The 26,145-nt window shown below is 37.7% G+C and overlaps 2 protein-coding genes across 5 annotated transcripts in view; one reads left to right on the top strand and one right to left on the bottom strand.

The window, feature by feature from the left end:
• RASSF8 (Ras association domain family member 8) overlaps positions 1 to 26,145 on the bottom strand; it is a 130,200-nt gene that overhangs the window by 66,883 nt on the left and 37,172 nt on the right. The window contains exons 2-3 of one of the 4 annotated variants that reach the window (XM_068560980.1): positions 21,792 to 21,888; positions 11,069 to 11,221 (exon numbers count right to left, since the gene is read on the bottom strand). The exons of 1 other annotated variant lie outside the window; for it this stretch is intronic. The gene's annotated coding sequence lies outside the window, so the exon portion shown is untranslated. The remainder of the gene's footprint in view (positions 1 to 11,068; positions 11,222 to 21,791; positions 21,889 to 26,145) is intronic. 2 more of the 4 variants (XM_068560979.1, XM_068560982.1) reach the window with 2 other exon arrangements.
• On the top strand, positions 23,208 to 25,484 carry LOC137775766 (developmental pluripotency-associated protein 3-like). Its single transcript, XM_068561928.1, has 3 exons — positions 23,208 to 23,640; positions 24,009 to 24,107; positions 25,345 to 25,484. The coding sequence occupies exons 1-3, from the start codon at positions 23,208 to 23,210 to the stop codon at positions 25,482 to 25,484; spliced, it is 672 nt and encodes a 223-aa protein (XP_068418029.1).

Here is a 26,145-nt window from a genome sequence, read left to right as displayed (position 1 = left end):
CGGCCTTCGGGCTAGTGGTTATTAAGATCATATTTTATCTGCTATTCTGTATTCTACAGAGTTCTCTTTACCTCATCAATCTCTCAGTTCCAAGCCCCTGTTATATTTACAGTCTTTTCTTTTAAACTTCCCCTGTTCAAATGACCATGTGGTGCCTCTCTCCTGACCAGACCCAGGCTTATCCAGCAATAGAAAGCATTGTTTTCCAATTCTTTGTGTATCTTAGGATAAATATCCCTACTAACAATTAGCTACACTGATGTAATTTTTTTAAAAATCAGAAAAAGTTGTTTTAAAAAAAATATATTTTATTTATGTAATCCTATATAGCTTTCAGTACCACATGAAAAACCAAAGAAAAACAAGTAAGGATGTTTTCTCATTTAATATTATTCATCTCTAGGAAAAAAAATCCAGTAAAAAATATGAAAAATGTGAAGCCAGAACTTTCATGAAGAAAATACTTGCCTAGTTTGTGTATAGCAGAGAAATAAAAGAATCAAGTCAATTTTACAAACCACTAGAAATGGAATAAAAAAAGAAATGGCCTCATCTAATGAATGACCTTCAGATAATATTTTCATTACTTATTCTGTCTTGTTCATATGAGTAAAAAATATAAATAAACATTTATATAATAGGGCAGATTCAAATCAAACAGCATAGAGCAAGAAAAAAGGGAAAAAGAAAATATTTTCACACCTTATTAAGTGGGCTGACATGAACAACTGCTAGCAAATAACTTTATCAGAAACAAATTATGAAAAAGTTTGCTCATTTTTATACTTTAATTATCTAAAAACAATCTTCTCATTCAATATAAAACATGCACAGAACTTAGCAAATTAATAAATGTCTTTCTCAAAGACTCTTACATGTAGATAATAATAATATTAACAAGAAAGATCTCTCCTAACGAACTATCAGAAAGAGAAGTTAAGAAAATAATACCATTTACAACTACATCAAAAAGAAAAGGAATAAATTTAACCAAGTAGGTGAAAGACTGTACATTGAAAACTATATGACACTGATGAAAAATTGAAGAAGACACAATAAATGAAAAGATATTCTGTGCTCCTGGATTGGAAGGATAAAGATTGTTAAAATTTCCATACTACTAGTGATTCCTGTAAATGCAATCCTTATCAAAATCCCAATGGTATTTTTCATAGAAATAGAAGTAAACAATCCTAAAATTTGTATGGAACCACAAAAGACCCCACATAGTCAAAGCATTCTTGAGAAAGAAGAACAAGGCTGGAGACATCACACTCCCTGATTTCAAACTATACTATAAAGCTATAGTAATCGAAACAGTATGGCACTGAACTAAAAACAGATACATAGGTCAATGAAGCAGAAGGGAGAGCCCAGAAATAAACCTTTGCATAATTGGTCAATTTAGTTACAATGAAGGAGCCAAGAATATATGATGGAAGTAGGACAGTTTGTCCAAAAAATGGTTTTGGGAAAACTGGACAGCCACATGCAAAAGAATGAAACCAGACTACTATTTTACACCATACACAAAAATTAACTAAAAGTGGATTAAAGACTTGAATGAAAGACCTAAAACCATAAAATTCCTAGAAGAAAACATAGGCAGTAAGCTCCTTGACATTGGTTTTGATGATAATTGTTTTGAATCTGACTCCAAAAGCAAAGGAAACAAGAGCAAAAAATAAACAAGTAAGGCTACATCAAACTAAAAAGCTTCTGCACAGCAAAGGAAACTCAACAAAATTAAAAGGCAACCTACTGAATGTGAGAAAATATTTGCAAATGATATGCCTCTGATAAGGGGCTAATATCCAAAATATATAAAGAACTCATACAACTCAATATCCAAAAAACAAACAAAAAATACCCCCCCAAAAACCAAAACCAAAATTCGGAAACAAAAAACCAAGCAACCCAATTAAAAACTGTGCAGTGGACACGAGTAGGCACTTTTCCAAAGAAATATGCAGACTGCCAATAGGCACATGAAAAGATGTTCAACAGCACTAATCATCAGGGAAATACAAATGGAAATCACAATATCACCTCACACTTGTCAGAATGGTTATTATAAAATGACAACAAATAACAAGTGTTGGTGAGGATATGGAAAAAAAGGAACCCTGGTGCACTGTAGGTGAAAATGTAAATTTGGTGGAAAACAGGTTCCTTAAAAAATTAAAAATAGAAGTACATACAATCCAGCAGTTCCACTTCTGGGTATTCATCCGAAGAAGAAAAAACACTAACTCAAAAAGATATACGCACCCTTATGTTCATTGTAGCAGTACTTATGATAGCCAAGAAATGGAAACAACCTAAAGGTCCTCCGATGGATGAATAGGTAAAGAAAATGTGGTATGTACACACACCATACATACACACGAATATTATTCAGCCATAAAAAGGAAGGAAATCTTGCCATTTGCAACAACATGGAGGCACCCTGATGGCATTCTGCTAAGTGAAATAAGTGAGAAAAAGACATATCATATGATCTCACTTTTATGTGGAATAACAACAAAACTCCAAGTTTATAGATACAGAGAACAGATTGGTGGTTGCCAGAGGCAGGAGGTGGAGGGGTGGGCAAAATGGGTGAAGGGGGTCAAAAGGCACAAACTTCCAGCTATGAAATAAATAAGCATGGGGATATAATGTATGGTACGGTGACTATAGTTAATAATAGCGTACGGCATATTTGAAAGTTGCTAAGAGAGACCTTGAAAGTCCTCATCTCAAAAAAAAAAAAGTCCTCATTTCAAGAAAAAAAAAATTTTGTTAAGGAGGTGGTGTTAACTTACCATAGTGACTATTTCACAGTACATACAAATATCAAATCATTATGTTGTACACCCAAAGCTAACATAATGTTATGTGTCACTTATACCTCAATAAAATATTAACACATTAAAAAAGCCCACCTTCGTTTCTAACCCCCCACCCTGTGCCACCCCTCAAATCCCAAACTGCAACCCTCTGGAACAGACAGCAAGAATATGCAGATTAATTAAGGTAACACTGCATGAAAAATCCTGGACATGCAAGCCATGGTCCAAGATTACTGAGATATGTTAAAATTAGCAAGAAACTAGTTCTTTATCTAAAGGAACACTATACATGAAGCAAAGAAAAAGCACTGGTTAGACATTAGAACCAGGGAGTGTCATAAAATCCCAAAATGAAACAAAACAAAAATACCAATCAATCAAACAAACAAACCCCAAAACAGCCCTTAATAACTTCCAGGCTTTTAAAAGTTTAAAACAAAAGAAAATGAATGAATTTCTCATGTGTTTCAAGGATAAATAGGCTCCTCCAGTCTCTAGTTAAACAAACTCTTCAGTTGAAGGTTCTGCCTCTACAATTTTGGAAAGTATGACTGCCTGACAGGCAAAATACAGGATGAAAATAAAGATAACAGTAATTTGGTAACAAATTATAAACTCCAACTGGCCACCAGCACTTCAAAGTAACCATTAGTTAGAGTTAGTGGGGTCTGTGGTCACAGTGTTACAGAGAAGTACTATCTTCTGTTTTTAAAGTATGAAGAGCTAGACCCTTATCAATAAAGAAAAAACAGAAACGGTAGGGACTTCCCTGGTGGCACAGTGGATAAGAATCTGCCTGCCAACGCAGGGGACACGGGCTCGATCCCTGGTCCGGGAAGATCCCACATGCCATGGAACAACTAAGACCATGCGCCACAACTACTGAGCCTGCACTCTGAAGCCCGTGTGCCACAACCACTGAGCCCGCATGCCGCAACTACTGAAGCCCACACGCCTAGAGCCCGTGCTCCGCAACAAGAGAAGCCACCGCAATGAGAAGCCCGCACACCACAACAGAGAGTAGCCCCCGCTCACTGCAACTAGAGAAAGCCCGCGCACAGCAACGAAGACCCAACGCAGCCAAAAAAATAAATAAAATTTTAAAAAAAGAGAGAAAAAAACAGAAATGGTATTACTGAGAACAAGCAGAGTGACTAAAGAAACACAACTAATGAGTTATTTCTCTTAATCTCATTCATTTTTCCAAAAAGCACATTCAAATCAGCATTTCGTATTAACACAATAATGGATCATCTAACTTTAGGTATTATATATTCTCTTCTCCTAACAACATCACTATGAAAATAAATACGGAAAATTTTCATTTCTCTGCAAACTGAGATCGGTAACAAAGTATAATGTTACTTAACTTTAACGACACACTCAAAAGATAAGCAATTTTCCATGACCTTACACATGAATTTGGATAAAATCTCACCGTAATCTCTTTGCTGGTAGAATGGCCTATCTATGAATACATATTTTGACAAATTATTTTCTATTTCTCAGATTTGTGTCTCAGATTTCAGAGGAGAAAAATGAAGAGTGCATTTTCTAGAAATGTGAACACCAAGCAGCAGACAGGAATGACAATTTAATATTGTAGGTATTACTGGTCTTTGGCTCAAAAACTCTGACCCTGAAAATCCTGTGACAAGATGCTCTTCAGGGGTTTCCCTGGTAGCGCAGTGGTTAAGAAACCGCCTGCCAATGCAGGGGACACGGGTTTGAGCCCTGCTCCGGGAAGATCTCACATGCCACGGGGCAACTAAGCCCATGAGCCACAACTACTGAGCATGCGCTCTAGAGCCCGTGAGCCACAACTACTGAGCCCTCGTGCCACAACTACTGAAGCCCGCACGCCTAGAGCCCGTGCTCCGCCACAAGAGAAGCCACCGCAATGAGAAGCCTGTGCACCACAAAGAAGAGTAGCCCCTGCTCGCCGCAACCAGAGAAAGCCCACGCACAGCAACAAAGACCCAACGCAGCCAAAAATAAATAAATAAAATAAATAAATTTATTAAAAAAAAAAAAGATGCTCTTCAATAGTCCCGCAGTGGGTGGAGCCCCTTTATATCAAGGGGTCGGAAGAGACATTGGAATGTCTATCTGACCATATGTGGAATTTAAAAAAGAAAACACTATCTTCAGCTGAAGTAGTAGTAAGGTCGAAAGGAAAAAGGACTAACTAACTAAAGCTGTAATCCTAATAATTTCCACAATTTTAACTGAAACACAGAGTATTAAATTCAATTCTTAAAGGATTAGTACTTTGATCGATGATTAAAATTTAATGAAGACTCCACAGCCAGTTTTGGCTGATTGTAAAAAAAAAAAAAGAAAAAATCTAATTTCATGATAACAAACTCCATGAACACTGTCAAAATTTGCTCTTTTATTTCAAATATCCATTTGAGAAAAATTTCAAATAAATAAGCATAAATCAGTAATCAACTTGTCTTACATTTTTTTTGACATGGAGATGATTTTATGTTATTTAAAATGGAATTTAACCTGTATTAAATTCAATTTTCCACTTCAATCAAGACTTCTATAGAAAAATACTGCATGTTTGTTCTTCCTATAAAATACAGCAATTATCTACCTTATTTATTATTTCCCAAAAGCAAAATCAGCCCAATTTCAACACACCACTGGAATTTAGGAGAAAGTTAATACAGGAACATTTGCAGTTAAGGAGAGCACATGTGTTTTACCTTGCCTTCTAAGGCTGCTGGACTACAGATGCCAAGGATGCAATGCTGAAAAGGATTATCAGGCTCAGCACAAACACATACCACAATCAATTAATTATGTCTGCTAGGAACACAGGCAGCATACACACATGACATATTTCACCATCCCTCCTATGGAAGCTGGTGGTTAAGAACACATTTTAGTGGTCAGACAGCCCTGGGTTCAAATCCTGACCTCTCCACGTATTAGGTGTATGACCTTAGACAGATTTACTAGCTTCCTTGGCTCTAACGTGGGAATAATAATCCTTAAATTTGTCAGAGCTAAGTTACAATGAACATGAAGACTTAAATACAACCTGGCATGCAGTCATTACTTTAAAATAGCTACTATGTGTAATATTACAGGAGTTTGAGTCTTTCAGGGCTCATTAGTGACTGATCACTGAATGTGATCTTGAAAGGCAGGTCCCTGCCCAAATCCGCTGCTGTGGTGAGTGAGCTCTCACTCAGCAAGTCACTGGATTTACGGCTCCAGCCAGCTGTGGCTGCACCTGCTGAGCAGAGGCACCGGCAGCTCACGCAGGGCACACGGACACAACTCCACGAAGCAACGAAGGGCCAGGGCCACCCTCTCATACTCCCCAGACCAACGCTACAGGTCTGAGGTCTGTCCACGCAATATAGAAATGTGCCATTTACTCAGAATGAGGTTTAGGAAAATAGTGGTTACAAAAATAGAACCTTTTTACTCTTCCTGGGACCACTCACCTACCTACCAAGTATGGGATAGGAACCGGTAATCACACTCTTCCAAGAATTTCAGAGTCTTAATCTAGGCCTACTCAACACCAGCGGCAGTGAAAGAAAACAGACGTCAATCAACATGAAATCTACTTTAACGACAAAGTATATATATATATAAAATGAAAAAAAGACCTTTAAAAATGTAAAGCTAGATAGAAAATGCTTATGATATATAACCAGGAGAATGAACAATATCACTAAAAGGAAACTAGATCCTTTTATTATAAAAAGTAGTTTTCAACAGCTAAAAACAGTGTCAAATATGACAATATTGCTTGAAATTCTGACTCCATGATGATGATTTCTAATTAATAGGGTTGGCTACTACTCCAGGTCTTATTACAGTATATGATTTTACTGAGCCTGAGTGAATCTGATTGGAAAGCAATGAAAATGGAAGGACACAGGATTTAAAGAGTCAGCAGACCTGGGTTCACTGCTTATTTTAACCTTTTAACCCTGAACTTCCTTAACCTCATGGATGCTCATTTCTCCACCTGCAGAATACTGATAAGACTATTTCCCTCTTTAGTTTGCTGTGAGCATCAAACTAGACTCTTCTACTTCAAAGTGTTATACGAACACTAAAATGCTGCCCCACCAGGTGACTGCTGCTAGAGAAGCCACATCTTACCATGGGTTTATGAAACAGACTTGGATTACTGGGAACAGGAGAGAAGCTGGGAGGGCAGTGCCGTGGGCACACCACACAAGAATAAGTCTGCTCTCATTACTGGGCACAACTGCCAAGCTCCCTGAGGGCGAGCCCATGCCAACACAGGCCCTGTGGATAACACGCTACTGACTGCACGGAAATCTCACCTTTTTTTAAATTCTGGAGATAGTTTCCTTTAATTTGATTCTATAAATTTGGGTGGAGGGACAGAGCATGAAGATGGACAAACTCACATGAAATGCAGTATCACGGATAAAGAACGCCCAAGAAGAAACAAATCTGGATACTAAACATAGTCCCCACCAATTTTTAAAAATCCAACTCACTCATGTGATTAGTAAAGATATAAATAAATAACAAAATAATATATGAGCACAGTTATGTTTAGGTGTCAAGAGTGATATATAGACATGAGGCCAGATGGGAAGACGTCTTCTATTCCTCCATCTTCAGAAATACAAGAAGCTGTTTACAGACATTGAAAAAAGGCTAAATAACTACAGTTCACAGAGACAACACTCAAGCGTTCATTGCCGGTTATAATGCTATTTGGGGAAGAAGCGGAGATTGAGTTTCCTCACTTTTAAAATATTAAATGCCTAACAGCTTTTGTTAAAGTATTAACAAGTGCTAAGTGCTTTGAACGTATCAATTTATTTAACTCTCATAATAATCTTAAGAGACTGGTACTACTATTGTCCCTACTTTTTAGAAGAGGAAACCATGCCACAGGGAAGTTATAAAACTTGCCCAAGATCACACACCTCATTAGGGGAAAAGCCAAGACCTGAATCTAGGCAGTCTGCAACCCTGAATTAATATATACTCTACCATCTAATAAAATAAACAATTAAGCAGACTCTATACTCGTTTCAAAAAGCATCACCTAAAGGCCTACTATTGCTACACGTATGACAACAAAACCTTTAAAGACACTAGATTTAAACAGAAGTTCATGGGTCATCTCCATTTATTAGTTAATTAATCATGTCATCACATATATTTGACTCAGATGCTTGTGGGATTGGACGTAAAGAGGAAGCAAGGGCCTAGGAGAGTAACTACCAGTATCAAAAATAATATTGCTCATCTGGGAAATACCTGACTAATCTATTCCAGTCTTCATAAACAGGATTGATTCTAACCAGTCTCCCTTGTATTCCCAGTCCCTGTACCCTGGCCTCGTAGGGACCCAACAGTCCCTTATGTTGCCCCTTGTCGATCCAAAGGCTCCAATCAACTATCTCCTGCTCTGCCATCACCAACAATAGAATTTTGCAGCCCAGAAACACTTTTCTTCTTCATCAAGTCCTCTTTATGTTGGTTCCAGTGGTTGAAGTCGACTAGACATTAAGGGGGAAGAGGAATATCTGACTAACTAAAGCACATTAACTTCATCTCCAATTGGTAGTATGAGAAGAGATAATTAGGCCAAAGAGCTTTCCTACTGTCCCTTAAACAAATCACAGTGCCCACTCTCAGGGCTGGGGGAATTCAGGGGTGGCAAGCAAGGCACAAAACGTAAGGAGGCATCATTGTCAAGTGCCAATACTACCTGCACGACTCTGAGAGTGAGTGTCTCCTTACATTTTGTGCCCTCCTAGGTGCCTCACTTTACTTATTGTAAAGACCTTGCACCATTCTGCCTGCAAGTCTAAACGGTTAAGATGGTCCCAGTGGACCGGAAGGAAAAACTTTAGCTGCTCTCTGGTCGCTGCCTAAGGAGAAGCGACTGGTTCTACCTTCCCTTCTAATTTTCCACTAATTTCTAATTTAGTTTCTGGCGAAAATCTAAGCTCTTGTTTGGTGGCTGACCAACTTTCCTAAACAAAAAAGAAACACTAGTGAGTGAGAAAGCCTCTGGCCCCAGGGCCTCAAAATCTGTTAGGTATCAGTTAGCTCTTCCTGGGTTGCGGCCTAGAAAATGAGCGCTACAGCCACAAGAGCCCCGTGGGGGACCAGGGTGCCGGCCCGCCCATCTCTGCTCCAACATCACCACTCTGTCCATTGATTTTTATACTGGATCAGAGAATAAACCAGTAGCTACCTTACCATCTTAAAAACAGCAACAACAAAAAACAAAAACAGCTTTCTTCTGATCCCACTTTCCCCACTACCTATCCTTCATTTCTTGTCCCTTTTCATTTTCCTACCTCCCACTCTACTGAGCTCGTTCCTGTCAGGCTCTTACCCCCATACTCCACCAAACCCCTTCATCAAGGTCACCGATCACCTTCATGGCGCTAAATCCAGAGTCAGTTTACCCCCCTCCCCCCTCCTCCCAACACACTTTCTGCTTTTGGCTGCTAGGACACTGCGCTCTCCTGGTTTTCCTCTGTCTTCACCGGTGTCCCTTCTCAACCTCCTCTTCTCTACGCTTTCCTACTGTCTGAGTGTCCCAAATCTGTCCTTGGTCCTCTACTCTTTCTATCCATATTCACACCCTGGGCAATCTCATTCAACTTACCACAACTTGAAATGCCATATACTTGACAATTCCCACATTTACATTTTTAGCTCACCTCAGCCTCACATTCAGATGCCAACAGAACATTGGCACTTGGACGTCCTGCAGGCAACTTGGACTCAACATGCCTCAAAAGGAACTCTTGATCTTACCTCCCTAATCTGTTGCACCCACACTCTTTCATCTCAGTTCAAACCACCCAGGATGCACCCTTTTAGGTGTTTAGGCCAAAAGGCCTACAGTTAATCTTGACTCCTCTCCCTCACTACCCATCATCCAATCTGTCAGGAAATCCTGCTGGCTCCACCTCTACCCACCCTACCATGCTCTCCCCTGAGTTACTCCACTGGCCTCCTGACGGGTCTCACCACTTCCACCCGCACTTCCTCCACCTCCAAATCTCCCATTCCCAACACAGAAGCCAGAAAGAAGAGAAATAAAAGAAAACAAACAGAGACATGAACTTAAATACGTAAGTGACAAGACATAATGAAGTACAGTTGACCCTTGAACAGCATGAGTTTGACTGTGTGGGTCCACTTATACGCAGATTTTTTTCAATAAATACTACAGTACTACACGATCCACGGCTGGTTGAATCTGTGGATGCAGAACTACGGATACAGAGGGCCAACTATGGGACTTCAACATCCTCAAATTTTGGTATCTGAGGTGTGTCCTGGAACCAACCCCCCACGGGCACTGAGGGATGATATTCACACCTATATCATGACTGCAACAGTTGTAAGTGCAGGCTGCTAACAGGTATGGTGATAGGAAACTCGAGTACTACAAGGGGCACTGCTGTCTAGGACACAGTTTTTTAAGTCAGGGGACAACTGTTTTTCAAGTTCTGCATTAAGTACGTTTTCCCTTAATTTGCATAATAGTTTCATTCCTGGAAAACTAATTGTATTTTAAGACAATGCAAAAGTGCTTTGTGTATGTGTGTAAAAAGTTATGTCCAGTTGTGGACTTTCACTGGTAAAGCACAGTGGGCCATTTTTAAGTTTTTGTGTGGGACTGACCTGTGCATGATAGGATGGCTGGCCTCTCTGTCACCCATTCACTAACTGCTGGTAGTACCTCTTCAATCACTGTAGCGACCAGTGATTGAATGTCCTCACAAATGGCATCGCAAATGTCCCAAACACTCTTGGTAGAGGAACCTCTCCTGCTTAGACACACTACTCTAGAAATAAAGGCCACAATCCTATAGCATCTGCTGATTCATAGTTTGATCAAAAGAAGTGTGAGCAACATGCTGAAAAGCACAAAGTGCCATCCATCTTGAGCAAGGGAGTAAAATTTATTCAAGAATATCCTAGTATATCCATCGGTTCTTAGCCCAGATAGTCCCCTTGCCCTAACATGCTGGTGAGCTTGGCTTTCTTGTGAGATGGCGGTGGGATTATAATAGCTGGCAACTACACATGACACATAACTTGAAACCTTGGGAATCTGCTACTATGTAAACCCATTTTGCAGTATGGGGAAGTACCAGTGTGCAGGGAAGAACACTGGACTGATTGGGAATCAAATGATCTGGGTTGTAATTCAGGCTCTGCAAACAAAGAGATGTATTTACCTATTTGACCGATCTTTATCTACCGGCTAGGCAGCACTGAGACCACAGAGAAGAACAGTGAATTTTTACCCTAGAGAAGAAGTCTAGAGGCAGCAGATCAGTCCCCAAATGCGTCTTCCTTTCTTCAACCTCAAATCTGAATCTTCAAAGTACCTTCCAAGTAAAAAATAACATTAAGATTTTATGTATATGCTTGCAAGATGCCATGGTGCTTCACAGGGAAAATACAAAATGACGCCGGCAAGATGGTGCCAGAAGTAAATAAGGTAAAGTCACCCATATGACATTATTTTGTTTTTCACATGAGGATATAAATATAACACTACTATATGAAATTACTACTTGGTTAATAGTAAAAATCACTATTTATATTTCTGCTTTTTGATATAATGAAAAGATAGAGAGTATACATTCAAATGATCCTTGAAAGCAAAATGGAATAGAAATGGCAGTTAATACCAGCCTGTTTTTCTGAAAGCATTATTATATGTTGTATCAAAAAAGTACAATCTTTAATCATTTCATCTGTCACACAATTCCCATTCTGACAAGGCAAAGTTTGCAAAGAATCTGCACAGTAAAATTGTCCAGTGGCTGGAGCAGCTAACAGAAGAAAATGTTAAAGTGAAAGGAACATTAAACCAATGGCCTGGAAACAGTATAGCTTTGAATGTTATCTATTTATACTTATTTTTTAAAGTGAGAATATTTTAAAGTAGCAATATCCTTTTGAAGAATAAAGATATGTTAAATATTTAATTTCTTGAGACTATAAAGAAATTACCAAGAATAAAAAGTGTGAATAAATTTTCTCCTTACAGAGATATCTTAAGTTTAGGTTACTCCAAACCATCAATATTTCTACTTATCCTCCAACTAGAACTTTGTTTACTTATAAATAATTTTGATCCTTTCAACTACCATAAAGCCCAGAGCCCCTAAAAGAAAAGCTTGTTTCTATCAAACTAGAATAAGAATCTATTTTTTAAAATCAGCCATCTCCTTCCTATCCATATTCATATTCACACCAAGATGTACTTGTTTATCCCCAAACACATCATGCTCCTTATGTGCCTTTCTAGATTTTGCATATGCTATTTCCCAGGCTATTTTAGAAGGCCTTCTGCTGCCTCCCTAAAGACCTACTCACTTTTAAATACTCAGCTCAAATGATCTCTACAAGCATCTCTCCTTAACCTCTGCAGTTACAGTACTTCCCCATGTGCTCCCATAGCACCTCCTTCATTCCACTGTTGTGTAAATAATAACATGACCATAACCATTCACCACCTGTCTATCCCCCAGTAGACTCTCTGTAAGCCAAAGGACCGGGCAGTACCATGTCGAAAAGAATTGCTAATGAAATGAACAACTATGGAAAATTATGGTGAAAGGCTCTTATCCTTCTGCAAAAGATCCAAACCTTAAGGTCTACTACTTCCTCCAGATTTGTGTTATTTTTATTTTTTTTGCTTATTGATTATTTATTTATTTGGCTGCGTCGGTCTTAGTTGTGGCACACGGGATCTTTCGCTGAAGCTCCTGGGCTTCTCTCTAGTTGTGCGGGGCGGGCTCCAGTGCACTCCGGCTCAGTAGTTGCGGCATGCGGGCTTAGTTGCCCCGCGGCATGTGGGATCTTAGCTCCCCAGCCAGGGATCGAACCCTCGTCCCCTGCATTGGAAGGCGGATTCTTAACCACTGACCACCAGGAAAGTCCCCAGATTTGTGTTATTTATAAATTAGTGTAAGAAAATCAAATTTGGTATGTATATTATGTATATTCTATCAATTTTCAAGGTTGAGCTAACAGATTTTTTCCCAAAAGAAGAAATACATCTCTACAATTGATGTCCAAAACAAGTGCTTTTGATTCACACAACGTCTATTAAATGCATATAAACATTCATGCTTAACAGATATTTACCAAAAAAAAATTCCCCTATTTAGATTATGATTCATCCAAAAAATAGGAAGCACAAAAGAAAAAAAAGCATACCACAGAGAAAGTAGGTGTGGTTACTGAACACCACAATTCATGCCTTTCAATGTCAAAAAGTGCTTAATTGAAACAATATAGACTAAACCTCCACTGTAAACTGTGGAACCATGTGTGCAGTTAGTTATGATTGCCACCTACAATGTCCGGTCAAAAGAAACAGAAAGGAAGTATGAGAGGTAAGTGCATAACGCAGCAGAAACATCTATACACAAAATTTATCCATCAGTGCCACTAAGGTAATTTGCACAGATGGCGAGGGGATTTAACAGGTATCCAATTTCCAGCTGTACTCCATGCTTTATGAGATCACAATTTCATTTCATCTTTACAGCCACCCTGTGAGATAGTTATTGTTAACCTCAATTTAATGATTTAATGATTTCTGATAAGCTCAGAAAGATAAATGTGACCTTACTTGTCCCATGTCCCCCCTCTCACTCAATGGACAATGGCCCGAGCCCTCTGAGCCTGCACCACAAATCAGGCACTAGGGATATAGGTATACCCAGGGTGACCACTCATCCGGGTTTGCCTGGAACAGCAATGGCTTACATTGTTATCACAGCATAATTACCAACAGTACCATGTTTCACTCTCCAAAGTGTCTGGTCTGAACAATTATATAGTCTCCTTAAGTATAAAAGAGTGAAAGTCTACTTACATAAAAATATATCTAGCCTGTGTCTGAAACAAGACTGAAGCATTTGGGAAAAATGGCACTCTTTTAATAAAAATGATGACAGCTATCATTCATTGAATTTTTTACATACAAAGTCCTTTACGTATATAATTTACTCTTACCCAACATTCAAGTGAGAAAACTGCAGTTTAGAGAATTCAATGTCACACAGTTAACAATGGGTTAAGCTGATTGGTACCCAGATTGATGAATCCTGACGATATGTGGCAATTTCTGAAACTACAGACACAGCTCTTTGGGATATCCTGGAAGGAAGGGATAAGGATGAAGTGAGCGGCCAGGAAGACTACCAAGGGTGCCTTTCTTGCAAAGTGAGTCTCTTTCCTCTAACTCCTTGGTCTTTAGTGGAACCACTAAGTGGGGTTGTGTGTGTGTGTTTGAAATAGAAACCACTTTTAAAAGAAGCAGGTTTAACACTGGGCAGAAGTGAAGACCACACACAGAGGCAAGTCAGACAGATGAAGGGATACTCACTTGACACAGGACTCTAGACTGAGCAAGATCACGGGGAGATTTTCATAAGTTTTGAAACTGGAGGTTCAGGATAAGTTTCCCTAAATTTCTAAGAAGCAAGTACACTCCAGCTGAAATGTGAAAGAGAGGAGGAGTGAAAGAGACGGAGTGTATAAGTTCAGCTGTTGATATAACGTGGTATTACTTGGCAGTAAAAACTTTGTTTTTCCCATCTGATGTGAACCTTTTTTACTTGGTGAGACTATATGTTCCTTAAAAGCAGAAACCATGAACTCCATCCTCTTCTATAACTTTCACGAAATCCACTTTAGATAAAAGAAACTGCCTTTGCAAAATTAGAAAGAGGGTTATAACATTATTACTACCTTAGTAGATCTTAAAAACAAAAAATGATTTTGTATATTCTCCCTATTGCATTCAGGTAGATGTAGGCACTGTCTCAATTTACTGGGACAGAAACCAGGTCATAGAGAATGACTCTACTAAAATGATAGTCACCGGTGCAATCAGGAGGAGATGCGATCACAGTCTCACGTAATTACATACTAACCTCATTTTTACAAACTCAGACACATGGAAGAATGCAAACCAGCAATAAATATTCACTGAACTCTGACCAATTCAACGTGTAATCTGATAATCATATCTGCCTTTAAGATTATTCTGGCAATTAAAGGAGTCAACCTGCAAAGAATCCTATGTAACACACACACACACACACACAGAGCTATAAATTTAAAAAAACATAAATACATGTTCTTTGTACATGAAGATACCCAAGAAACTGTTAACAATGGTCACCTTTGATTGAAGGCTGAAAAATGAAAGGAGGTAACCTTATTTTGCATTTTAAACCTTTCTGTACATTTTAAACTTACTGGATTACTTTAAGTTAGTAATCGTTTTAAATACAGACGTTAATCCTTAGTCACAAAGGGGCTGTGGTGCCCACAAATCCATTAGCATTACTGAAAAAAACAAGGTCACCATTAAGAGCCATATTCAGGAAAAACAGCACAAGTAAATTAAACAAAATAATACTTAAGACTTGAGAGGCACAGTATCTCTGAAAGCGCAGACGGGATAGAAGGGAGACTGGTTATTTCCTAAAAATTCCTTAAATTTCCTGCCCAGATATAATCATTGTAAACAAAACAGTGGAGTCAATGGGGAAGTGGAGCAGAGATAAATAATAAATCAAAATATCTGTGGAATTAAAATAAATGTCCTAATTCTCTCATTTAATCTATAAAGACTTTAACTTTGATTCAATGTCACTGGCAATCAATATTTGAACATTTAAGCTGCTGTGACACTTGATATAACAGGCACAGGGAAAGGGCTAAGATTTAAACCTAGGGACACCCTGCTCTTTATCATTCCCAGGGATGCTGGACCCCACCCTTCCAGGGAACAGGATCCCGATACACAGGTATATACCACAGTCTAATATGAATGGCAGCCTGGGAATGCAGCCTGTTCAACGCTGCACAGAGACTGATGATCTTGATTCCTTACTTGATTCTGTGTATAGTCCATCTCAATAAATATATCTTTATGGTAATTTTTTTTCAATAAGGCATATGAGGAGATCTTAGACATTTGGTCAACCTTAGATTCTCTTAAAAAAAATCTACTTTCAAATTTCTGAATACAAATACATTTGTTTTAGAGAATCGGTAATAATAATGTAATATTAATAATAATTATTATTTTCCTATAATTCTACCCACTTGGAGATAATCATCAACACTTTTGTATATTGCCTCCTTGTTTATTTTCTGCATAAATACAGTTAAAAAATACAAGATTATAATTTATATTACATCCTTATGCTGTCACTTTTTAGATTACTATCATTTTTCCATTCATTAAATGGTAAAAAAAAAAAACTATCTACAGATAAAGAAGTAGGTAGACAGACAGACAGATAGATTCCATTATTGGCTACAGAGTACTAGTCTACCTTCTAGATGCATTATATGAGCATTTTGATCTTTCTTACTTCTCCCACTGCCAATGTTACGAATTACATATGTCTGCTTATGTTACATTTTATGTACAGGTCACTCATATATATGTCATGCACATGTTTTTTTAATCTTTAATAATGTGATATACTAAATATGATATTAAAATTAAACAAATCTTTAGATCTACATCTGTTTGTATTCTTTTTTAAACTACTAGGAACTACTAACTAATTTTTCTTTTTCTTTTTATTTTATACTGGAGAATAGTTGATTAGTAATGTTGTGTTAGTAGCAGGTGTACAGCAAAATGATTCAGTTATACATATACATATATCTGTTCTTTTTCAAATTCTTTTCCCATTTAGGTTATTACAGAATACTGAGCAGTTCCCTGTACTATACAGCATGTCCTTGTTGGTTACCTATTTTAAATATAGCAGTGTATACATGTCAATCCCAGACTCCAAAGGAGACATACAGATGGCCAAGAGGCACAAGATGCTCAACATCGCTAATTACTAGGGAAATGCAAATCAAAACTACAGTGAGATATCACTTCACAAGAGTCAGAATGGCCATCATCAAAAAGTCTACAAACAGTAAATGCTGGAGAGGGTGTGGAGAAAAGGGAACCCTCCTACACTGTTGGTGGGAATGTAAATTTGTACAGCCACTATGGAGAACAGTATGGAGGTTCCTTAAAAAACTAAAAACAGAGCTACAAACTAATTTTTTTAATTAGGTGTTGATTATTTTCTTACTGATCTGAAGTAGTTCTTTACATATGGGTATTAACTCTAGTTATATATATGATAATATATATATACATATATATAGAATACTTTTTGTGATTTGACATATGCAAATTTTAATTATTTTATTTTTAATGTAATTACATATATGAATCATTCCTTTTTAAATCTTTGCATCTGTATTTTAGTTTATCTTTCCCTAAACCCAAAATCAGATATTTATGAACATTCTCTTCTAGTATATTTATTACTACATTTTTATATTTATAATTTTTAATCAATAAAACATTCTTCTGGGCTTTCTATTCTGTTTCAAGTATTTGTCTACTTTATCAACATCATATTATTTTTATTATTATTATTTTTTACAGATGGAGAATATAGCCAATATTTTATAATAGCTTTAAATGGAGTATAATCTATAAAAAAATTGAATCACTATATTGTACATCTGAAACATAATATTCTAAATCAACTATACTTCAATAAGAAAATTCTGTCTTTTATTTCTGATAACTTGACTGTAATGCATCTTTCTGTGGATTTCTTTGGGATTATTTTATTTGGGATCCTTTTTTTTTTTTTAATTTTTGAATTTTATTTATTTTTTTATACAGCAGGTTCTTATTAGTTATCCATTTTATACATTAGTGTATATATGTCAATCCCAATCTCCCATTTTAATTACTATATTTATATAAATATTTTTGGCTCTTATTTTATAAATACGAAATTCAGAATCACTGACCTGTGAAAATTTCCTGCTGAGATTTTGATTATATTAAACTTACAAGTCAATATAAAGAGATCAAAATAATTAATGAATTGTCTTCCATACTGAGTCTCTGCACCCTGAGAGAAAAGTTTAATGGTTTTCTTCCTAAATACCATTCGCATTTCTCACAAAGTTTAATCCTCAGCATACTTTTTGTTGCTACTATGAATGGGCTCCTTCTTTCTCACATTTTGGAACTAGTTATTATTACTATATAGATCATGATATTTCCATTATTTACAATGGAACTTTACTACATTCTATTATTTTTAGTTGACCGTCTTTGTGATTTTTTTCATTATCTACAAATAATTTTATCCTCCTTTCCAACAGTTCTATTTCTTACTCCTTTTTCTTTTCTTAATACACTAACTAGATATTTCAAAGCTATTTTAGATAGTAGTGATGACAGCTGGTATGTTGCTAATTCTAACAGGAGGTAAAATTTTTGTGTTTCACCATTATTAGTATTTTGGCTATTAATAGCTGGATCCCGATTTTGTTTATAAAATTATAGATACTTCCCATAAAATAGAAAGAGTAAATATCTCTAAACTGTGAGATAATGGGTGATTTTATTTTCCTTCACATTTTCACAGTAATTATCTAGGATTTCTAAATCTACCTTTCTATATTTTAGAATTCAAATTTTATTGATTTATGTTTTTAAAAAAATCATCCATTTGATTAAGTTTCTCAAACATATGTGGAAAAGATCTACAAAAGTATTATTACTTTTCATTTACAGATAACTACAGTTATATCCCATAACTGCTAATTTTGTATATATTTGTAAAATTAGACTAGCCACAAACACTTCCAATTTATTTTCCAAGTTTCCTAAAATGAATGGATGCACACATCCTTAACTCACTATTTCTCTTAATGTTCCTTGCTTCAGGAGAACATTTTTAACTCCAAATAATCTTGGTTAGCAATCAGTATCTTGCAGAAGGCAAGAGAGAAGCAAACCCTAAGAAGTTTTCTCTTTAGAAATAACATTGTACTGTTCCTTGTAAAAGACAGCAGATCTAAAGATAATGTCTGGATACAAATTTCTCAAAGTAAACTTATTCTGCTAATAAAAATGATACTTCATCCTTTTTATTAAAATACATTCATGCTTATTAAGACTACAGTACAAGATGCCATAAAATAAAATATTAACAATTTGGTATTAGGAAATTCATAACATTCCCAGATCAGAGCTCCATGAAAACCAGATTCTAACACTGTTAATATTAAGACTTGCATGTTAATAAATGTTTGTGGCAATCTCTTCAAGTCCTCATCAAATCCTGTTTCTTTCATATTTCATTAAGTAACCATTATACTGAATCTGTCTTACCATCTGAAATAGTTTGAGATACATTATCAGAAAAATATATCAGCTTCCAATATAAACAGCTAAATTTTTCATTTTTACTCTACCAGGGAAGTTTCAAAGCACTAAAAAATGCGAACTGCTACCCATTTTCTAAAAACAGAAATGAAATAATTAGGTCACAATAGATGGCTTCTTTCTTAGAGAGAAAAAAAAAAGATGATGAATGCAACTGGAATGTTTATTGTCACTGAAATTCTTCAGGCCTGGATTCCAAGTACATGTCTTGATGCAGGTTACTATGACAACTTAAATTACAGAAAATATCCCCCCTTCTATCAAGTTGTTTTCTCCACAAGGCCATTTCAAGCCTCCTAATATCTGTATGCATGGATTAGTTATAACAACAATAAACATCTCTTCACAAGTTTTATTCAGAAATGTCCCCATCTAAACCCTTAAAACCAAGAACAAGCATATAAAAATAAATTCCATTAAATCTACACGGGACAGAAAACCTAACCTGAAAATACACATACAAAGCTTAAAATATAAAATGTTGAGAGTACTCTGAAACTACTCCCCATTACCAGAGGCACAGGGTGTATTACCACCATATGCTTCATTACAGAAACTATGGGAAATCACTTGCAAGGCAGTTTTCAAAGAAGATTATAGAACTAAGCCTTGTTTACCATTATTTTCCCCTCACTAATGCTTTTTACAGGAAAGTATCAGAAAAGGAGGGTGGGAGAATATTGCAGTCCTATTTATGACAGAAAGAGAAACAAATAAGCAATCTGTAAAATTTAAACTTGTTTTACCTAATCTGTCTTTTACACAAAACATGGGCTTTATGGTTTGCTCTCACACAGCTTCAATTTTATACTCTCACACAGCTTCAATTTTATAAACCTAACAAAAATGCCTTGTGATAAATAACAGTGCGAATTATTCTCTATCCTCATTCTCTAAGAGAATAATGGCTTGGGAATAATTGCATCACTATGGAGAAATGTGATTTAGTACAGATATTCTGATTTTAAGACAGTAAAAATTTAAAGTAGCTCCTTAAAAAAAAAAATAAAGGTAGTTTTACAATGTAGCAATACTAAGAATTTCAAAGCTGGTTTTGCTGCTCACCAAAGTTAACATAACTAAAAATTACATGCTTCCTTTGGAAAGGCTTAGGGAACTCATATACCCTGTTGGTATGAGTAAACTGGCTCAGTATCCAGCATAGGCAAAAAAGTTTCGTAAGTTCAAACAAAGCTTTATTTAAAAAAGAAAAAGAGAGCAGTATGCTAAACGCTAAAGGAGTCTCTTTGCTCTTGAAGTCACGAATCAGACTGTTACTGAGCATTTGAGAACAGCAAAAAATGAAATCTCCTCAGCAGTAAACTCCAAGCAACTCATATCTCTCTCTCCTACCTGTATTAGTAAATAAGTACTAGTGTTCCAAGAGAAACAAAATAACTGAAGTGTTCAAATCCAAATGTACACAATCCCTACACTTAAAGCTGAAACACAGTTCCTTCTTGGTGTAACTTACATATAATGCCTCCTATATAGAAAATAATTAACGTGTACAAGAAAGATCTGCAGAACAGCTTCATCAATAATGGAAGCTAAAACTAAAATTTAAGTGACTATCCAATCATGGAGAGAACTTTGGTCAATGGAGCTACATAATACATTTTTTCCTTATGCTTTTCTTCTTTTGACTGTATTACAAGTAGCAGGGCACTACAAATAGCAGGGCTCAACTAGGAGTTTTCAGCTCTCACATGGATGTAATGAAATCACCTTATTAGAATCAGGCTATCTTTTATTCTCAACACTTGGAGACTTTTAGTCATGGTTTTCCCTAATGCCCGAGCAATGTAGCAGAGTCCACAGGAGAACTGAACCAGTGAGGATATGAACTTGTGTTTTTAGGAATCCGCTCCTTCCACAGAGTCTAGCAATTACTAGAAGGCTCTAAGGGGAAATTAATTTATGTGAGACCTTCAAAATTCATCATCTGGGCAAAAATGCAAGCACATAGCTTTGGCAACTGAGGGACTAAGGAATTTATGTGACAGCACAGTGGTTGGTGCCCTTAAAGAGTTTATTCACCTGTAAAATGTGAACAGTTTATTCATAAGTCATTCACTTACTGCAAACAAGGTCAAATTATTTCCCCTCCTGAGACCAATAAGTCACTTTAATGTTCAAGAGACAAGAGACTATACACATCAAGCATACAAAAAGCAAGTGGAGAATAATTTAGTTGTATATTCCTACCTCAAGGGATTTTGTACCCCCTTTATTTAATGAAGCCAATTATTGACACCGTTACAGAGATGGAAGCCCAAACTACAGGATATATTTCAGACTTACCAAGACCTTCTAACCTTTCACTGTTAGAAATACTCCACTGTTTTACAAGAGGCTGCCGATTTAAAGCGTTAGTAGAACAGTGCTCAGGAAGCCCAAGACTGGTGATAAAACCAGTTTGCAAAATTTTGCCTCAGACCCCAAATTTGAATCTCAAATTTGTAACATAGTGGCAACTATTGCTAACTACACTTTGTACTTATTTAAATAAAGGGTTTACAAATGATGATTCAACAGTGAACACAATCTCTGAAAGTCTCCCAAGACTTTGAAAAGTTTTCTTAAAAAAGTCACTGTAAGTGATACTCTTCTAGGATGTATGGAAGAGTACAAATTTTCAGACTCACCTTGCCGTGCTGGAGTGCCCAGGTGGGAGCAGTGTGAGGTAGTCTTGAGGAAGGGTAGAGCACCAGACAGGTATTCTAGGAGGAGCTACACAGGCACCTGAAAAGGTACACAGTGTCCTTACAGTCCTGGCTAATTTTTATCTTAGAAATGCTGAATCACCCCATTTTAACTTCTAACCAAAGAGCAAAATACACAAGCTTTTAGCTTCAAATGGTTTTTCCAAACAGAATTTTTCCTCCCCTCTTGGGCCCTCTCCGCTAGTCATTTGAATTGCAGTACTTGTGGGGTAGATTTGTTTGGTTTGGTTTGAATTAGTATTTTTGTGCCTTTGAAAAAGGAATTTCAGTTGTTTCTTTAAAAGGTCATTTGATGGGCCCATGGTGTTCTAGGAAAGACTTTGTGCCTTCTTTTTCTCCTGACCAAAGTTCCCTGCAATACCACAATAATTTCTTGAAAGCGGTTTAGCAGTTAGACATTTGGAAAATTGCCTAAAGCCAGGGCCTAAAAATGAAGTTGAAGTTGAAGAGAACTCAGGTTTTCAGTCTTAAAAAACAAAAACAAAAACAAAAACAAAAACATGCCTCATTCTTCCTTGGTGAGTACAACTGACAACCATTGGCTAACCTAAGAAAGAGGGTAACTTGGCACCAGTTCTTTTGACCATTCTATTGCGTGATACTGTGAGAATGTGAAACTCTGCCATGACATTAGTTATAAAGAAAGCCGAAGAAAGAAATCTTGGCCACAAGACAGGAATTGACGCAATTCTTATGTCTGCCACATTCAGACTATGCCCTTAATGCAGATGTTTCTGCATTTATTTATAGAAAGGTTTACTTCAGTAACAAGACCATCTTCCATTAACCATATATTTTTAATATACCAAGACACTGAACTACTTTTATTATGAATAGGAAATACCACCCCCAAAAGTTAACAATCCTTAAGTTCTTAGCTATGAAATAATATGAAATATCAAATTAGAAATAGCGTAAAGGGATTTCCCTGGTGGCGCAGTGGTTAAGACTCCATGTTCCCAATGCAGGGGGCCTGGGTTCGATCCCCGGTCAGGGAACTAGATCCCACATGCATGCCACAACTAAGAGTCCACATGCCACAACTAAGGAGCCTGCGAGCCACAACTAAGACCCGGCACAATCAAATAAATAAATACTAAAAAAAAAAATAGTGTAAGGAGAAAGAACTGGTGGACCCCAAATCTGATGCAAGCTATCAGAAAATATATACATTGGTTGGATTCTTCTCTCACCATGGTGTGTCAGCTTGGATTTTTCTCCCTCTTTCTTAACTCTATAGTTCTTCCAGGCTACTTTGTAGCAATTTGAGTCTAAAGCATCACCTTCCACTGGAACCCAAAGGTCTAGGAGGAGCTTCAAGCTGTGACAAGACTCCCAATGGATTCATCTGAGGTTAACCCAACCTGGATCCTGGAGTCTCCTCAAATGTCCATTGATGAAAACTCCCAGGCAATTCCAGTTGCCTCTCAACCTATGTCTGAAGTGTTAATAAAGAACCTCTGTAACTCGACGCTCAACCCTAGTACCAAATTGTCATTCATTCTACCAGAATGTCTACCTCAACCAACTGGGCGGTTACTTGGTGAAAACATACGCTATAGGAGAGGGGTGAGGACCGTGTTAACTGATCGGAGAGATAAGACGGAGGGGCTGATCCAATCTATTAAAAAACGCTATGGCAAAGGAGTTCCTTGGTCTGACTCTCAAAGAGAACCACAGCAGAATGACACTGAGACTCGATCAAGAGAGCAAAGATTTAGATGTAGCTGTCGTTTTTGCCGGTTTCGTAGAGATCCTTCTGAGGATAATTTTTTTAAAATTAATTAATTAATTAATTATTTTTGGCTGCATTGGGTCTTCGTTGCTGCGCGCGGGCTTTCTCTAGTTGCGGCGAGCAGGGGGCTACTCTTCGTTGTGGTGCGCGGGCTTCTCATTGCAGTGGCTTCTCTTGTTGCGGAGCACGGGCTCTAGGCACGCGGGCTTCAGTAGTTGTGGCGCACGGGCTCAGTAGTTGTGGCTTGTGGGTTGTAGAGCGCAAGCTCAGCAGTTGTGGTGCACGGGCTTAGCTGCTCCATGGTATGTGGGATCTTCCTGGACCAGGGCTCAAACCCATGTCCTCTGCATTGGCAGGTGGGTTCTTAACCACTGTGCCACCAGGGAAGCCCTCTGAGGATAATCACGAGAATTATTACAACAATAAGTATTACAGTAATTATTATGACAGACACAGAGTTGAAGGAGCCATAAACCTTATTCTTGTACTATTTTTTCTTGCTGGTAATTTTAGGATCATTATGAAGCAGCTTGGGAAAGACTGTGCACCAATATTTTGATAACCTATAAATTCTGTGATGTCCTTTTTTCTTGCATCTCTTTTCTACCTTAATACAGTAACTTATAAGGAATCTATGTAGCTTGCATTTGAATGACTTGAATATACTTTAGTTCCACTTTGTGAAACAAATTAACTTGTGTGGAACGAAAGTGAAGAAAACGTTGGGTGACTTGGCCACAGCACTGTTAGAACAGCATGTTGAATTGTAACAAAAATTTTTGATGTGCTGTTTCGGAAAAAAAAAAAAGAAAGAAAAATATATACATATATACATTTCAAACACAACTGAGGAAGCAGGAAGTCAGTCCAAAGTTTTCCCTTCCAGAGCCGGGTTCTCCCTGCTCAGCTTCTACAGCCCTGGATGGAGACACTGTTTCCAAATCTGGTTACTAGACAAGTACTTCATATAAATTAATAGTTGTTATAAAAATGCCATTCATTTCCAGATTACTTTTTCCATGGTGTTATAGCTGCAAGTGCAAAAGTGCATTAGTGCATGCTTCCAAGTTTTAAAAGAGAGAGAGGAGCAGTCACATTAAAATATTTTTCCAATGAAAATGAATAGGCTTTAAGCCAACTAGACACCATAGAACTCCTGTTTCATCCTCTTCCATCAGATGGGTTAGAGCCATCTGGCTTCAACTAGACCTACCTCCTAAAGAAGCTAGAAGACAGACACACATTTGAAGCTGATGCACCTTTGGGAAAAGAGCCTGTCCATGGACCATTATATCATCCAAAACGTGAGGAAGGGTCAACTCTGCTGGGAGAGAGGACTGGGTGACAAATTCAGAACCATGTGAGAAGAGGCGAAATAGACCAACCACGCTGATTCCCACCTCGGGCCTAGAAGCTATCTGGAATCCAGTTTGGTTGGCAAAGGGATTCTTATTTATCGAATTCAAAATTTCTTTTCCTACCCATCTTTTCTTCTTTAAAGCCTCACCACTCTTTTTAATTTTGTTTTCAAGAAAGTTTTTTGGAAATGGGAAGTGGGCACCTGAAAAGTAGTGTCTGGAATTGACATAATCGTTATCTTCTTTTGTCCATAAAATAACGTTATCACTACTAGAGCCAGACATTTAAAGGCCAAGATGATTACGGTGCTTATTCCCTCATATATAGTTCAAAATGACACTAACTTACATGTATGCTGACATTAAAATCTCTCCTTTTCAGATCTTTATAACTGTAAAATTCTGGATGAGTCGAGGCTCTTTACGATAGGATGGCACGTGTCCCAGTCCTGCCAGTGGCCTGGGAAGGTGGGAAATGCCAAACCGGACAGGAAGGCCTCAGTCCTCAGGACTCAGCTCTGATAGACCGCTCCTCACCTCTCTGGTCCCCAGTGAGGTCTCAGTCGTCTCCCCACCAATTACTGCAACCATCCTGACTATTCAACCCATCGTCCACCCTTCAGCCAGACCACTTTAAAAAAGCAAACAAGAAAAGAGCAAATCCTATCATTCTACTGTTTTTAAAAGCCTCCACCAAAGAAGTTCAAACTTCTTTTGTTTGGCCCGTAACTGTAGTGACAATATTTTCCTCACTGCAAATACAGACATAAGATCTGGCAACTGTGAGAGTACTCACAGAGGCGGTAAGAAAGCTGAGATTTAAACTGGGGTGCTCTCAGAGAGTGGACCACATCCCGGTGCTCTACACGAGCCTCTCTGCGTCCTCGCAGAGGATGCCGCTAGCTCATTTCCAGACACCCTCCCGAAGCCACCACATGACATGCCCAGCCTCACCCAGGGCTCAGCCTCTCGGCCTCTAGCCCTCCTCCTTCATGCTGGTGTCCCGTGCCGAGGCCCCACCAACTCACCCTCCAAGAGACTACCCAAAAGTCTCCCAGCGCCTGGAACCTTCCCCCATCCAAACTGATCATTCCACGTACTCCCAAGTGGCTGGCTAACACTACTCACTGGCACTGCTTCCTAAATCCTCACAGCCTGATGAGGTGGGCAGGCTGTAAGAAGG

This window comes from Eschrichtius robustus, chromosome 13, assembly GCF_028021215.1.
Source record: "Eschrichtius robustus isolate mEscRob2 chromosome 13, mEscRob2.pri, whole genome shotgun sequence".
Lineage (NCBI taxonomy): Eukaryota > Metazoa > Chordata > Mammalia > Artiodactyla > Eschrichtiidae > Eschrichtius > Eschrichtius robustus.
Note: the sequence above shows the minus strand (reverse complement) of the source record. Positions and strands in the feature narration are given on the sequence as shown.

Bases quoted from the DNA above. Each gene is read 5' to 3' on its own strand.
- LOC137775766 (XM_068561928.1), top strand. From the start codon at position 23,208: ATGGATTCATCTGAGGTTAACCCAACCTGGATCCTGGAGTCTCCTCAA. The intron at 23,641-24,008 runs TTTTTAAAATTA...CTGAGGATAATC, and splicing joins AGATCCTTCTGAGGATAATT to ACGAGAATTATTACAACAAT. The intron at 24,108-25,344 runs GTAATTTTAGGA...TCTCCTTTTCAG, and splicing joins TGTACTATTTTTTCTTGCTG to ATCTTTATAACTGTAAAATT.